The following is a 16,063-nucleotide window of genomic DNA, read 5'->3' on the forward strand; positions in this document are numbered from 1 at the left end:
GTATTAATGAATTCTGGTGTAATTTTTAAAAATAGTAACAAGTGGGAAGACGACCCCTGGGAGTGCTGACACATGTTTACAGAGTCTATGTTCTGATAATCACAAAATAAAAAATAAAATAAAATAAAAGCCATCTTACCGGTTTCAGTCAACACCAGAAAGCTTAGCCTTGACTAAGCAGGAAATTAAACATACCACATTCCTAAAATCCATCACCAGAGTAAAATTTAAGAAGTCATAAGTACTATTTTAAAAAAGAAATATTTTACTAATACAATAAAGTACCTGAGGGAAAAGTTTCTAAGCCAAACGTCATGTGCCTTTAAGAATCAGTATATGCTTGGTGAGGAAATAGGTAGAGCTTATGAAGTTGAGCTAAATAGGATCAAGTTCTTTGTGACGCTACTTTCTGACAGAAGTAGCTTAGGTCTAGTTGACTAAGGTCATGAGGTGCAGAGCTGCTTTGGTTTAAGGTCTCTGTTCATGTGAGAGCCCACAAAAGGTGCTAGTTTCTTTGTTACTGAAGTTGTAGAAACTGAGTGATTTTCACTTTAAGATTCTTACTAGCCATACTGATCCTGAAGGGTAGTAATATACTCAACATCCACAAAGATTTCAAAACTCTCTCCTCTAATAAGATTTGGCTGTCACCAAAATTCAGCACCAAGGAAATGAAAAGTTGAAAGTTTAAAATGGACTTGTCCATATCTCCATGGTTTAAAGTTCAAAAATGGTGTTACTCTTTTAAAATGCCAATGTAACAACTATCTTATAGCCATTTTCTCTTATATGGCAGGAAGGGCTTGTGAGCGAAGCAGCCAGAATACCTACCTTGAGGTCTTTCGGGTTTCGAGGTAAAGACTTCGGCTGTTTCTTGATTTCTGTAAAGTTGAACCTGATGCTGGAGTGGAATTTCTCCACTGACCATTTGCACTCTGGCCAAAGGTTCTTACATCTCCTGAGCCAAGAAAACTGTCTGAGGAAGGGTTATCTAAAAGAATAAAAGTTTCAATAAATTAAACAAATACCTACGGTGGTTCTCCATATGACTGCAACCAGGTCCAACATTGCATCCCAAAGCAATGTGGCGTATCACCATGTCTCTCAGGGAAGATCCCAGTCTCAACTGCCAGTCAAGTCTGCAGTAAGGGAACTTCTACAAACTAGAAGTGATTCAGCCATACTAACCTGAAAATTGTTGAAGGAGCTGAATCCTGCCACAGCCATGTGCCTTATCTGCATCAATGTGACTCCGTGGTGTCCACCAAAAGTCAACATTTTACCCCAACTATATCTTGCAAGCACTCCCAGGCCTGGGCCTGAAAGAAGGTAGGCCAGACCAGTAAGAAAGCAGGTGGAGGGCCAAGGAGAATTGTAATGCAAATGAACAACAGTTATTGTTTAATAAGCAGCTGGTGTCTCTTGTTTTTAATTACCATGTTCACAACTCAGGGGCTCTAACAGCAGAGATAACCTAAAGGCTGCTTATTCTGGCCAGCTTATGGCAGGATGACCCATCAAATGCATCTGGTTCTGGTACGATAACCTTCAGTCAGTGCCATAATCAACAGACATCAATACTGCAATGTTTGCTACTACAATCAGACTAAGTGAAGATTTTTTTGTTCATTATTTGAATTTTCCGACTTGTGGCTTACAAGTTGGGGTGATAAGAAATCTCCTGAAGTTTCAGCTAGGAGTAGAATAATTTATACACCCTCTTCTTATCAGCAGGATTGGCCAATTTAAAACAGCGCCTTCAAAATTAACTTCAGATGTTGGGCTATGGCACTTTGAGGAGTACCAGCAGAAAAACGAGAATGACAATTCTCTACTTCTTGAATTTTCATCTACTGTCAACATCATTTTGAAGGTCCTCTTTCAGAGTATATTACTATAGAACTTTGCACAGTATTATATATTTGTTATTTAAAATATTTAATGTAGCTTTTGATACTCTATCCAAAAAGTAAGACAACTGACAAAAATGTAAGTTTTGTGGCTTTCTGTTTTTCAGTTGATCAGGATTCAGCATAAATAAGACAGAAAAAAAGCAGCAGTGAGGGATGGTATTAGTACCAGTTGATTTCCCAGGGGATGAATCTAATCTAATAATTAAATTTCATCTCAAAATGAATTATAACTTTTTTCTGTTAGAATCATTACCTATGCTTAGCATCTATTACCATTGCTTCGAGGACACAGACACGAGGCTAATGAAAATGAGTCTCATTTATGACCAGAAAATTATCTTTAAATGTGAATAACAATAGAAATTTTTGTTTCTTACACTTTTTTGCTAAATTTGATTAGGGAATGATCCAACTAGAGATGTCTACAAAAAATGCAAATTACCCTGACAGGTGTGAAATTTGAGACTAAGGATAAGCTAGAGTAGCCTCCTCAATGGCATGTGACAGAGGCTTCTGCTTTAAAATGCAAGGGAAAAGCACAGGATCAAGCAGTTTGTTTAACCAGAATAAGGTGGTTCCAACCCCACTCAATGAAATCACTGAATAGTCCTCTACTGCTGATATAATCAAGCAAAGCTAGAGGAGACCAACAGGGTGTTGTAGACATTCTCTTTTTAGTAATGGTTTAACCTGGTATTCTGTCTATCATTAAAAAATAAGACTGCATGGGGTGGCCGGTTGGCTCAGTTGGTTAGAGCGCTGTGCTCTTATTAACACCAGGGTCGCCGGTTCGATTCCCATATGGGCCAGTGTGCTGTGCTCTCCACAACTAGATTGAAAACAACAACTTGACTTGGAGCTGATGGGTCCTGGAAAAACAAACCGTTCCCCAATATTCCCCAATAAAAATTTAAAAAAAAAAAAAAAAAAAATAAGACTGCAAATGCCACAAATAAGATTACTTACTATGTGCAAATAAATACACACAAAACTATAAGGAAATACACAAAAATTTAATTTTGGTTGAGTTCTAATAGAATGATGGGTATTTTTTTACTTTTCTCTGTAAATTTTCTACAAGGACAGGTAATACCTTTATGGACAAAATTAAGTAAACTTTGTATCTTCAAAAAAGTGTTATCAGCCAATTACTTACTATGAAAGTAACCAACAGTTGTTCCTGTTAACTTAAGGATTTAGTTAGTTATTATAACTAGCAGGATGCTTTAAATCATCTTACCTACTAAATGCCAGTTTGGCAGCCTAATTTAACATACTTGTATTTTCCAAAGGGAAGATTAAGATTCTAAGCATGAGCAAAATCATTTCTTTTCATCTTAATCTACTTTTCTTTGTTTAGGGTTTAAAATGTTTTAATTTTCTTTTCAATTGTACTCTTAATAACCTCAAGAGGTCTTGAAGTCAGACCAGCACTAAGTTATTAAAGTGAAAGTTATTATTCTCTGCTTGCTAAATTTTTTTTTAAATAAATGTTTTTTAATAGTCTAATCTTAAATGGATTAAGAAGCAGATTTTTTAAAAGCTTGATATAGTGAAGCAGATCCAGTAAAGCAGTAAATAGGAAGCTCCAGAACCTAGATTCTAAAGTTTGGGGTTTTCCTGTGTTTGTTTTCATATTGGTGAAGGAAAGGATGACAAGGTGAAAGAGGAAACAAATACCAACAGAGTCAGAGTGAGACGACTAGGGCAGGTAAACTTGGGACCCAGGCCTGCCCAATCAAAAGGTAAGGCTTGGGGTGACAGACCACAGAAATCAATATAGGGATTATCAGAAAAGAATACATCCAAAGGAGATAGCAGAGACAAAATTCTGCAGGACATGCAATTAATTGGAATGGGTGTGGCAAAGGAACAAAGTTTTAAGAAGTACACAGTAAAAAGTAGGTTTGAATTAAAGACTTTATTGTAAGAAAAAAGTATATATACCTATAGATCCTTGGCATTCAAGATTTAAAATTCTGATTGTTAGGGAGTGACCTTGGAGGTCGGTGACATGCCATATTTGGTCAGGGGTTAGACGAAATTTGATAGAGGCACAAATATGAATCCTCTGCTTCAGGCTGTACTTTAGAGGATAAATCTAGTAGCTAAGTACCCCCATTTCAATGTGGCTTTACTATTCACGGTGGTTACCCTCTTTTCATCATCATTATTCAGCAACAGTTATAAAGTAATATTTTTTTCTTTTCCTAAAATGATGGCCTTCAAGTGAGAAATAAAACTTCGGTGTTAAAATTTTAGTAAGGGGATCAACTTGTGGTATGAGGACAAACGTAGGAAAAATGTAACTCTCAAGAATCACATAACTAAAAAAAGAAGAATCACATAACTGAGTAGAAAGCCAGGAATCTGGTCAAGTATCACCAGTAAGATACGATGATTTAAGATGACTTCACATATATCCTTTGTGAATATCAAGGGTGTACTGAAATTTGAAAGAAAAAATGCTATATATACAAATGTTTTTAAGTTATTTATGATAGCTGAAAATCACCCTGGAGAGGGTGAAGGGAACCTAAATTGTAGAGAAAATAATGAAGCAAATAAAGGCACAGATCCATTATCCTAAATCATACCCCTTGGGTTCAGCAGTCTCTGAGTTAAAAATTCTGGAATTTTAGAAAGATGACCTGGAATATACTACGTAACACTTCCAAGTATAATCTGACGCAGCATGCTATAATCAAACATATTGATATATATGTAGTAAAATGTAAGTACTCATATTTACAGAGATAGATGAAAGACAAAATATAAATAGCTTCATTTCAGTTCATGTAGGTTTTGCCAAGGAAAGAATTTAGGTCAAATTTTGATACTAAATGAATTATGAAAAAAAATTTTGGTTTTCAGAGCCTTTTGGATTTTGGAATTGCACATAAAGGATTGTAAATGTGCATATCAATTCCATAGATTATTAGAAATCAACAGAAAAGGTAACTATGAAGCATAACATGTAAACAGATGGAAAGTAAAATATTGGGCTAAAAAAAGATCATATGTATCGAATCATACAATGTGTACTTTACATGTACACACAGGTAAAAATCAGAAAAGACCACAAAGAGTTGAGTTATGGTCAAGAGATTTTGGATATAACTGTTTATTATTGAGTAATTATTTTAAACTAAAAGCAAATATTCTGTCCAATGGTAAATTAGCATATGAAATTACAAGGAAACACAACCTGAGTTCAAATGGAAATATTAATCACCTGATTTCATTACCCACTCAATTGTCCTTCCCCTAGGATTAATAATGAGCTATCAAACCAGATTTCAGGCTCTATGCTCACCAGGAAGGCCTTTTCAATAATAATTATGGGAGAGTTACTTTTGGAGCAAAGTAACTGATTTTTCTGTACAAAGTATGCACATACTATGTAGAGACCATTTTCCATCCCAGGAGAGGAAATCCAGTGCCCAGGGTAAAGTACCACACACCTAAATGACATTTAAACATAACATAAATCTAAAAGAACATACTAACGTCTTTTTAGGGGAGGAGATCTCATCTTGTTGACAAAGAATCCTGAGGAAGCCAAATAACAACAATAATTATTATTTGCATTTCATATTTATTATCTCAATTTATCTTCATAAAAATCCCATTGAGACAGGTTCAGTGGTATTGCTAATATTCCCTTCTTTGTGGCAAGATGAGGAGATTGAAACAGGAGGAGTGAAAAGACATGGGAAGACACCATAATCTTCCTGGGTCATACTACCAGGAGGCTAACCAACAAAAACACTCTTCGTTTCCCCAAGACAGAGCCAGAAGATCATTGGAAGTCCAAACCTTAGGAAGGGGAGATGAAAAGTCAGGCAGGCCAGGGGCTAGGATAGCCTAGAGAATGCTGACTTCTGTCATGGATCACAAGTGGAATAAGCAAGCCCTTGAACATGCAAGCATGGCTGTGGCAGGTGCTAGATAGAGACATGTAGGTAACATTTCCTGCCCTGATGGAGGGATAAACTTGGGCAGAAATAAATGTTCAGGATTCATGGTTTCAAGTGGAATAGAAATAGGCTAGATCTGTGCTTTAAATCAATACAAAACAACTATCCTTTAAATGCACATCTAAAAAACAAGCTGTAGTGCTTTTTACAATGGTATAATGAACAAGCAGGAGAATAGACTTCAAATACACTTTTCCATTATAAAATATTTCGTTGATACTAGATCAGTAAAGTATCATCAGTAAAGCAACCACACACATACACGTACACAGAGCTCATTAAAATGATGTTTTAGTTGAGAAAACACTATTTTGCTTTTGACAATGCTTGTATACTTTTAGAGATGATAAACACAAATGATTTGGTAGGAAGAAATCTCAATGGTATGAATGTCTTGACTCCAAGTAATGTGTCATACCTGAATAATAATTTGGACTATAAGCTGCACTTCTTGTAGAACATGTATAAGATCGGTCCAAATTTCCTTGCCTGGAAGGTAGTGTCTAAACAAAGCAGAAGATTTTTATTAAATCATATGGTTGACAATAAAATGGAATAAAAATTTATACTAGGAAAAATGTATCATTAAGCAAGATTATGACATATTTCAGAACTCAATATAATTTATATATATTATAAATTAAACAGCATACTAATAATAAAGGAAAATACACAGACAATCTGATGAAATGGTTGAGGCTTCAAGGGGAAAATGGGCAAAAATCTGTTACACAACTTAATTCAAAGAATGTTCAACAGAAGGCAAATATGCACTTACTATATCCTGTTCTGAAAGCCAGTTGCATCATATATCAAAAAGGTGGGCAAAATCGATCCGGTTTTGATTCTTTTAGAAACTTTACAGAGTTTTTAATCAGGGGTGATGCTGCACCCCAGTATAAATCTGGAAATGTGTGAATATATATATATTCAGTTATCAAAATAATTATTGGTGGCAGATTCTATAGGTATTTAGTACCCAGGGGCCAAGGATGTTACACATTCTGTTATGCTTAGGCCAGATTCACACAGCAAAGGATGGCCTCATTCAAATTAATAATGGCTTTCCTACTGAGAAAGACTGCTTTATTAATAGTGCGCTCCTCAAACCTTAATGTGCCAATACATCAGCTGGCAATGTTTTAAAATGCAGATTCTGAGTCAGTAGGTAGGGGGTGAAGCCTGAGATTCTGCATTTCTAACAAGCTCCCAGGTGACGCTGATGCTGCGGATCCTTTAAGAACCTCAGCTTCATAGCAGAGAAATCTCAAAGCTGCTATGTATTTACACACACACACACACACACACACACACACACACACACACCCATTTAATGCTCAGCAATTTCAAGAGACTAGTCTAAAACAACACAGATCTGGGTAGTGGTAACTAATATCCAGAGGAATAATAGTTTTCTCAAAGGTACTGTTCGCAAAGAACTCATACATAGCCCGGTTCTTGTCTTAACTTTAATATATGAAACAGAATTCCAAACACTAGATTTATTGATTGTAAAAAGTTTATATACATGCTTATAGTTTTGAGTGTGGCATTTAAACTACATCAGATGAAAACTTAAGCCAAAATAATTCATTAATTAAGGGAAGAAAACTATTCCAAACCTGATGGTCAGATAGAGAAAGCTGGTCCTCTGGAAAACCTGTCTGTGACAGGAGATGGGTTTTGAATATGGAGTTGTGGTTCACTAAAGTTACTTCTCCAGCATCCATTCTCATCCTATCAGCAATATCATCTGGGGAAAGAGTCCGGATTAGTTCAAGTTACATAATTATTTAATAACTATTTTCTTATGAACCAATCTTTTCACCTAGCAAAAATGATTCCCAAAGAATAGCTCTACAGTTAAATAAAAGCTCTCCTTCATAAATAACCATTGGCAAGAAATCTCAAAATGTCATTGTCAAAAAAAGAGGCCCATGTACAGGAATTGGCTCATTTGGAATTGACTGAGATCATCTACTAAATAGTTCAAAATTTGTACGAGTATAACAAGAGCTTAATTTAAAGCTTTAAAAACAATGAAATTTTCCCAAAAGAAATTTTTGAATGTTTTAACAGTAGGAAAAATTTTTTAAGTATAAAAAGATGGGGAAAAATATTCACCATTCAAATAAAAACACTTGTTAACATTGGTTTATTGTTTTAATTCAAAGGGGTGCTTTAAAAATTAATCCACCTGGAAATTTTTTTCTGCAAAAAGCATAATTTATTCACATGGCTCTTAACAGACATCAGCTCAATCACTATAATATTGTGGCAGAACCTTACTATAACCATTGTTGAGACCTTTGTTACTTTCTTATAAAAGAGCTGGAATAGGAACAAATGAAAGTAAGGGAATTCAATGACATCAGCAATGAGAAAAAAAGGAAACAAATGAGAGAGAGAAAGAGAGAGAGAGAGAGAGAGAGAGAGAGAGAGAGAGAGAGAAGGCAGACAAAGCAAAAGAAAAAACCGAAGTAGAGAGAAGACTAATGTGAATTGAAAAGGAGTATATGGGATGTTATAAGCTCTAACTGTATAGATTTTCTGTCTATTCCTAATTTGGCTACTAGTCCTTACCTTATACCGATTCCCTTCATAGACATGAAGTACTATGAATAGCGGAAAATGTTCCAATCACAAATGTCAGTGCCACTAGCTAAATAAAATTTAAAATTTACCTTAATCAAAATGAAATAAAAAAAAATTTGCCTTAATCAAATTATTATTTATCATATAGGAGAATAACATAGTACTAAAGAACAAGGACTCTGGAACCAGGTCGCCTAAGTTTAAATCTTGGCACTGCCAGTTATAGTTCTGTGACCCTACGCAAGTCTGTTAACCTCTGTGTCTAAGTTTTCTTGTTGATATAATAGGGATAATAATGTACCCTTCTAACGTGACTGTAAAAAATTAAATGAGTCTATTTTAAGTACTTAGAACAGGGCCTGGCACATAGTAAACGTCAGCTAATGTGTATTTGACTTTTCAACACAATGAATGAGAAAATGCTTCCAAATAATGCCATAAATAATGTCTCAACCAAAAGAAAATTGTTTGGTATACAGTAGAACATAATTAGGACAAGATCTCTCTTAACATTATTAAGCACAAAGATGCAAATATTAAAAATGTTAGGAAAACCCGTTCTTTCACTCCTGCTTAAGTAATCAGGGTAACTAAAAGGACCGAAGGACTAGTTCATAGTCAGTCTTACCCATGTCAGGTCTTTTCACATCACTGACTTTAGCAGAGATACAGCGTCCTATAAAGGAAGACAGAAAACAGAAGTGTTACATACTGAAACATCTCTTTCATACAATTATAAAATAGGAAGCCACTCAGAAGTGACATTTGTGTTTCTAGTGGAGAAAAATATAAGGTGGTAAGGAGAGTTGACTTGATGGCAAGAGAATACGAAGTAAAACTGGCCTGAGGTAGTTCCAAACATTTCTGCAATATGTGCTATACTAAACAGCAGTTGTGGGCTACCCACAGGATCACAGACTATTACAGCACGAAGCAAGTTGGGAGAGCCAACCCTTTGGAGATTAATTTACATATGGGCATAAAATTGGTTAGTGACTACACTGAAATTACAACCTAGAAATTCTTCCCAATCCATTGCTCTATTACCTCATGTTAAACCATTTCAAACAAGTGTCAGATCTTGCAGTGGTCCTATTAAGACTTCTCTTCCATACACAGCTTACTCAGTGGCCAAACATAAAGCTACGGATATTCTGAGGACAATCAAGGAACACTTCACTGTTGTACTAAGTACTTTCTCCCCCATCATTAATCAAATTGCTAAAAACCAAAGCCCCTTTGCCTATGTTAAATTATTTTCTCCTCTGATGTATCTAATTTTCCCAGAAAAAGGAAGTTAGAAGCCTAACTGCTTGGAATTAGGTTAATAAACATACCCTCAGCACACATGCTTCTTGGCATATTTCCAAGAGACTAGGGAGGAAAACAGTCACACTTATATTACTCATAATCTTATCACCATATTTTTAAAAAGATTGAGTACTTCATCCACTACATGGCAATGTCAGGGCTTCAATCTACTAAGAGGACTGGTTGGTGCTAACAGGTATTCTTGATGGTCACGACAATGAAGTGCATAAAAAGAAAGGCTGCTTCAGCTTGTCTTGGTATAGCTACAAACTAAGCAGACTACATCTGATTACCTACCTAGTCTTGCCAGGGAGGAGTCCCACAAATATTTAAGCCTTAGATTTAGGCTCCAAATATGTTTCTAAATGCCCAACTTAACAAAACGCTTCTATCTGGAAATTTTCCAGGTTACTCTTTCCCCTTCCTCCTTTTTTAATAAAGCAGAATTCCCTGGGTCTCAGATTAAGGGGGTAAAAATCCCATCAACAAATAAATTAGCAGTAGCTTTTTCACATTTCACTCTATCAGGCCATGTCCTAACTGTCATCTCTAGCTTTTTTTGTTGTATTAAGAATGCCAATTTGAAAACTTGGTGCCTAGTCAAACAGTCCCATGTTAACTTCTTTTGCATTGCTGAGATAGATGTGAGGAGGGAAGCAAACAAGAAATCAAAGAATTCTAGCGATTATGTCCAGAAAGGTTTAAGTGACTTACCTAAAATCACACAGATGGGGCAAAGGGAAAACAAAAATTCAGGTATACTGACTCCCAAGCAAATGTGCTTTCAACAAACACCGCAAAACTTTACATCCTTAAACATACCCTTATTCAAGGATTCATACATTTTAACAAGATAAAAGGAACTCTAGCTAACTCTGGGAAACGTTTTATAATTTTAATAAAGCCCTAAATTTACATTTTAATATAAATACATCCAGCTTCTTCAGGGTACTTATGGTACTTTTTGCCACTTTGCAATTACACTGGGAGAATATTTTACCCCAATATTCAACACGAAATGCTGGATCTGGAACCACTGATGCCACCAAATTCTTGCAAGCATAAATTTTTTTCCCTTTTAAGAAAAGTATTCTAGTACTTCATTTCCTAGTTTATATTGGTCATTTAATTTACTGAAAGAACATAAGCAGTTCCAGATATGCAGGTGAAGAAGACAGGTTAGTAGCTGAACGTTAATAGGAAATCTGAAAGACAAAAAACATGGCAAAGCCCTGACAGTAACAGAATGTAACAAGTCTGGTAAAACATTTATAAGCTTACATACATGCAAAGAGGTGATTATAAAAGAGAATGTTTAGAACTGTGACGAAGCTACGAGAAAGTACCCACTATGGAGAAACACTGTACAATTAGCTTTATCCAAGAACAAGACGTGGTTAGAACAACTTATGATATGAAAAGGGCGTGGAAGTGATCATGTGAATCACCCTACTCTGAACTCTTGAAAATGTGATACAATTTGTACTATATCATCACGTTTCTGTTTTTCATATTTTCACATGTATTGTCTCCCAATTAGACTCCTAACATCTTAAACACTAAGTAGTCAACTTCTTTCATACACAATCATTTCCTGTACACCAATTACATGCAGGGTACTGGGGATAAAAAAAGTAAGAACTGGTCCCTGCTGCTGAGAAGCTCACTGTCTACAGAAGGAAGTCAGATACATAAATGGATATTTACAGCAAGACAATAAACCTGGTGCAATTTGGTAGGTGTGGGAGTCAGGTAAAGAAAAGGAAAGACTTCCAAAGCGGTAGTTAAGAATTACATCACCTTGGCCTGAAGTAGCAGAACCTGTTTTTTAATCCACTTGCTCCCTCTAGATTTAACTCATCAGACAGGTGATATGAAGACCATCTTTGCAAGGGGGATAATTAATTGGAATAAGGTAAAAATGAATGAGGCTTCTGAAGATAAAACAAGGGACGCTTCCAAAATGGAACTGGATCAGAGGCGGGAAAGGAAGGGAATCTCTAAATAGGAAGAAAGCTAAGGGATCGTGCTTCAAGAGATGGCTACGGTTTCACTGTAACTGTAATTTCAAATTTAGTGTATCTTTTAGTACGCATCCTTCACACCAATTATCTTTATAAAGCTTTAGGAGATGAGGCCATCTATTCCATCCAGAATATCCAATTAGAACATGGGCCCTAAGTCACAGCGTTGGTAGCTTTATATAATTTTTATAAGAATCACCACCACCCCAAATATAATAAGTGTACCCAACGTGAAGTGAAACGGCTTTAACAAGGCTGAGTTGAAAGTGATAAAGGAGCAAGTTATTGCCAATAAGATAGTGCAAACACTGCAGAGGCACCGATAAACAGAAATCACCAAGCTCAAGAGAAACGGGGCATATATCCAGAGAGACCACGTTAGGACACACCAAGAAAGAGACGGTTCAAGGGAAGGAATTACCAGGAGGCGATGAGCCAGGTAAGCAAACTGTGGCAGTTAAGGGGATTTTCATAACCTGGGCAGGAGGGTCCAGACGTTTCTTTCCGGTGGTGGCACTAGCGATATCGCATCTCAGGGAGGTACCACCGAGTAAAAGAGTTGGAGAAATGTTTACGTGAGACGCAGAAGTAGTCGAGAAATATCATTCAGGTCTCAAGGAAAGCGGGAGGTGAAGCAGGTGTAACAGAAAGCAGAGCTTCCCGACGAAAACAGCTTTCCCTTGAGACGACCCTGCTCTGCCGGGAAAGCCTCGAAATCCCAACTGGCCTGTTCCCCACAAGGAGGGCTGGGCGCTGAGATGGGGACTGGCGTAACGGCAGGGAGACGGGCTCTCCACCACCCAAAAGAAAGAGGCCTGAATAACCGGCCTCGGGAAGCCTAACTAACGGCCGCCGGCCAGTTCGCCGCCCGCGGACAGCAGTGGGGAGGGGAGGTGGTCCCAGGGGGCGGGGCAGAGGAAAAGGCGCCGTCCCCACAGCCGTCCCCGCTTCCGCCCAGCCCTGGCTGCCCGGTCCCGAGCAGCACTGCCTCCGGGCCCGGGCTCCCTCCATCCTCACCCCTCCCCCAGCTTCCCGCCGCCACTCACCGAACCGGAACCGGCTGCTATACGAAGGGGTTTCCGGTCGAGCGCGGAACGCAAAACCCGGGAACCGCCGCGAACCGGAACCGCCTCCACAACACCGGAAGAGCCGCTCGGTGACTGCGGAGGAGGGGGGTGGGGCGGGAGGTCAAAGAGCAGAGATGACCCGCAAAACGCCTGCGCAGTGTGGTGAGGCCCAAGAAGCCAAGGGAGAGTTTAAGACCGTAGTCAGAATTTTCCAGTTCCCGTTTCAGTTTGAGCTTTTTCTTGTTCTCGGAGTACTGCTAGTGTGCCTTTCGTCCTTCGCTTTTCTCTGCTCCCTCGGTCCCCTAACCCGCCGATTTCTGGTTCCGCTTGGCGATTTTTGCTTACACTCTGGTTTTCATGGCAGCTTTCTCTGTGGCCCTTCATCTGTGAGAATCTGTGACCACCTTGACAGATGTAGATCTGAGAGCTAAATCGAGCTCAGGCTATTTCATGTTTTATTGAGAATCACAGAACGTTGGTGCTTGGAGAAGTTATTGGAGATAGTTTAGTCCAACAGTTCCAGAGAAGTGAAGTCATTTCCCAAAGTTATAAAGCGCATGGCAGGTCTGGGATTAGGAAACAAGTTTCTTAATTTGCAGTCCTGTACTCTTTGCACCGCATCCTGCTTGATTAGTCATTCGGGAAAAGAAAGGGGGCGAGAGGCAGCAGCTTTGGATTGCTATAGGTTAGACTATAACATGTCCAACCTTCCACAACTCTGGAGGAGTTTGAAACATGGGCATCGGTGTGAGGAAAGCTGTCCACCAGAGATCTACTTTTCTGAGTAAAAATCGGAAAAGTCCCAGGAGTCTGCCCTCTGAAGAACTAAATGGCCCTGGTGTTGTTCCTGGGACCAAATTGATTAACCTGTAATCCGTGCTATACTTTTTAAGAGAAAATAATGGAAAGAAATATGTTCATTCAGACTTTTTACCAAGCCCCTCAACTTGGTGGGCCTCTGGACTTAGGTCCTGTCTAGAAGTCTTGGAGAAATTCTTCTGAGTAGATGCTCTAAACCCTGGTGACAGCCACAGTCTGAGTTCAGACTTGAAGAATGGAGGCTTCTTGAAGAAGCCTCTATTCTTTCCTGAAGAATGGAGGCCCCCAGCCTTTAAGCTACTCTTGCAGCTGGGAAAAGGAGATGCTTGCTGAATTCAGGGGATCCTGACCTGTCAAATGTATAAAAGTAGATTATTTGTATCAATTCATATGCTGATGTTGAGACTGTCAGGTCCTAAGGCCTATTAGTATTGAGCATACCTGGTCCATGTCACTTTTGTCCATCTTAATCATTTCACAAATCTGTTCATTTAAATTAAACTCTGTCTATTTCTAGGAGACAGCCATGCGTAAAGAGGAATTACATCTGAAATTTATCATGTGTGTGATTCAATCTCGCCAGGTAGTCAGGACTCCTCAGAGACCAGGTACCGTTATCTCAATCACACAGTGACAGAATGGGTTCTCTTACATGGAGTCTCTATACAGGCTGTGAAACTTACTAGTGTAAATTCAGGCTTTAGGCGTCAACTGACATTGTTTATTCCATCCTCACTATGATAAAATATTTGTTACTGAGTTATATTTTTCCCTGGTACAAGTATCAGGAGAGATTATGGCCTGATATGTGGGAATAAGCCCTAGGCAGGTAAGGAGGACTTGGGAATTGAGGGAGAACAAGATTTATAGCACGTGAGCTGATAGTTAATTTCTCTGTTCTTTGTGAATCATTTCAACCTTTTCTGTGGGAGTCTTTGTTGCCGTTATAATTGATACTCCAAAACTTATAAAATAGAGTCCCAAAGAAAACTGGCTTTCTCTTCTACCCCAGTCTCAAAGAATCTAGTTACGAGTTCTGCTTTTCCCCATTTGTGTCAAAGGAATAGAACCTTTTTAAGGTAAGATAATTGTTGAGAAGTCATCACTTTTCTAATTTTCTACTGGATTTATGGAGAGAAAGCCCTGGACAGGCAAGAGTCATAGAGAAAATGAAAGAGAATAAGGAGCACTGCCTTTCCTGAATCCCGCCTTGAGGATGACCTAAAGATATTGCTTCTCAGATGGGGAAGCTTCAACTTCCAGCATGCTCATACAAAAGCCACCACCTGAGACAGATGCCTTGAAGAGTCTAGATACTTGGGATGATCCAGACACCGTGGAAAGAACACCTATTTTGGGAAATGGTGAGGCATGTAGTTAAATGAGTGCGAGGAATGTGGAAAGGAGTATTGGAATGTTTATGCATAGCATTATAATTTAGGATAGACCTACCAAATTTGAAATATGAGGTAAAACGCAAAGGAGAATGTGTGTGTGTGTGTGTGTGTCTGTGTGTGTGTGTGTGTGTGTGAGAGAGAGAGAGAGAGAGAGAGAGAGAGAGAGAATAGATTATCTGGGAAACTGTAGAAAGAGGGACAGTTCTCTCTGAAGAACAGCTTGATTTACTCAATAGTAAGTCAGTTGGTGCCCTCATAACTGTAAGCTCCTAATCTGGTTTATCGTATTACCAGCAACCTTGATATGTAAAAATGTGAGACTTAAAAATTGATTAAGTTGAAGCGTTATGTTGCATAGTGATTCCAAATATTGTAAAAAAAAATATTCACCTTAGGAATTCCTTTAATAACAAATGTCTCTTGTATATTTGAAGTAGTGTTCAACTCATAAGTGATTTATATGAAACTTCAGAAACACATCTCTGTGTTTCTTCTCAACTTAAATACATCTATATTGGAGTCAGTTCACTGCAAACATTTATCGAGTTCCCACTATGTGTCCAGTAATATATGAGAAATGATAGAGAGAATATATATATATGTCATAACCTTGTCATTGTCCCAATTTTTTACATTTTGGAGATGTCTTGGAGATTATTTAGTCCAACTCCTTATATTGTCAGAAGGAATTTATGTCTAAAAAGGTTTTCCTCAAGAAGTTAACAATTCATTGGAGTGATCACTCACAGCACGTAAGAAATATATAGCAGTATTTATTCAATAATTTTTTTGAGCACTTAATATTTTAAGTCATTGTAGGAGGCTCAGTAGGAGATGAGAAAATGAACTAGATACTCCCTGTCCCCCAGGAGCCGACTATAAAGAAAGGACATAGTCTGAGACAATGTGTAAGTTAAGAGTTTGATAACTTTGGTTCAAAATGTTGAATTTCAAAAG

The 16,063-nt window shown here is 37.9% G+C and overlaps 2 protein-coding genes across 4 annotated transcripts in view; one reads left to right on the forward strand and one right to left on the reverse strand.

Moving 5' to 3' along the window:
* SENP1 (SUMO specific peptidase 1) overlaps positions 1–12,991 on the reverse strand; it is a 48,929-nt gene extending 35,938 nt beyond the window's left edge. The window contains exons 1-5 of one of the 3 annotated variants that reach the window (XM_033117278.1): positions 12,870–12,991; positions 9,117–9,164; positions 7,516–7,646; positions 6,312–6,396; positions 832–991 (exon numbers count right to left, since the gene is read on the reverse strand). In XM_033117278.1, the coding sequence (XP_032973169.1) occupies positions 832–991; positions 6,312–6,396; positions 7,516–7,646; positions 9,117–9,120 (380 nt within the window). In that variant the 5' untranslated portion in view covers positions 9,121–9,164; positions 12,870–12,991. Of the gene's footprint in view, positions 1–831; positions 992–6,311; positions 6,397–7,515; positions 7,647–9,116; positions 9,165–12,244; positions 12,838–12,869 lie in introns of those variants that run through there. The other 2 variants (XM_033117280.1, XM_033117279.1) reach the window with 2 other exon arrangements.
* Positions 12,100–16,063, forward strand: part of PFKM (phosphofructokinase, muscle) — a 45,853-nt gene continuing 41,889 nt past the window's right edge. The window contains exon 1 of the mRNA XM_033117276.1: positions 12,100–12,262. The gene's annotated coding sequence lies outside the window, so the exon portion shown is untranslated. The remainder of the gene's footprint in view (positions 12,263–16,063) is intronic.

Source organism: Rhinolophus ferrumequinum, chromosome 10 (genome assembly GCF_004115265.2).
Source record: "Rhinolophus ferrumequinum isolate MPI-CBG mRhiFer1 chromosome 10, mRhiFer1_v1.p, whole genome shotgun sequence".
Taxonomy (NCBI): domain Eukaryota; kingdom Metazoa; phylum Chordata; class Mammalia; order Chiroptera; family Rhinolophidae; genus Rhinolophus; species Rhinolophus ferrumequinum.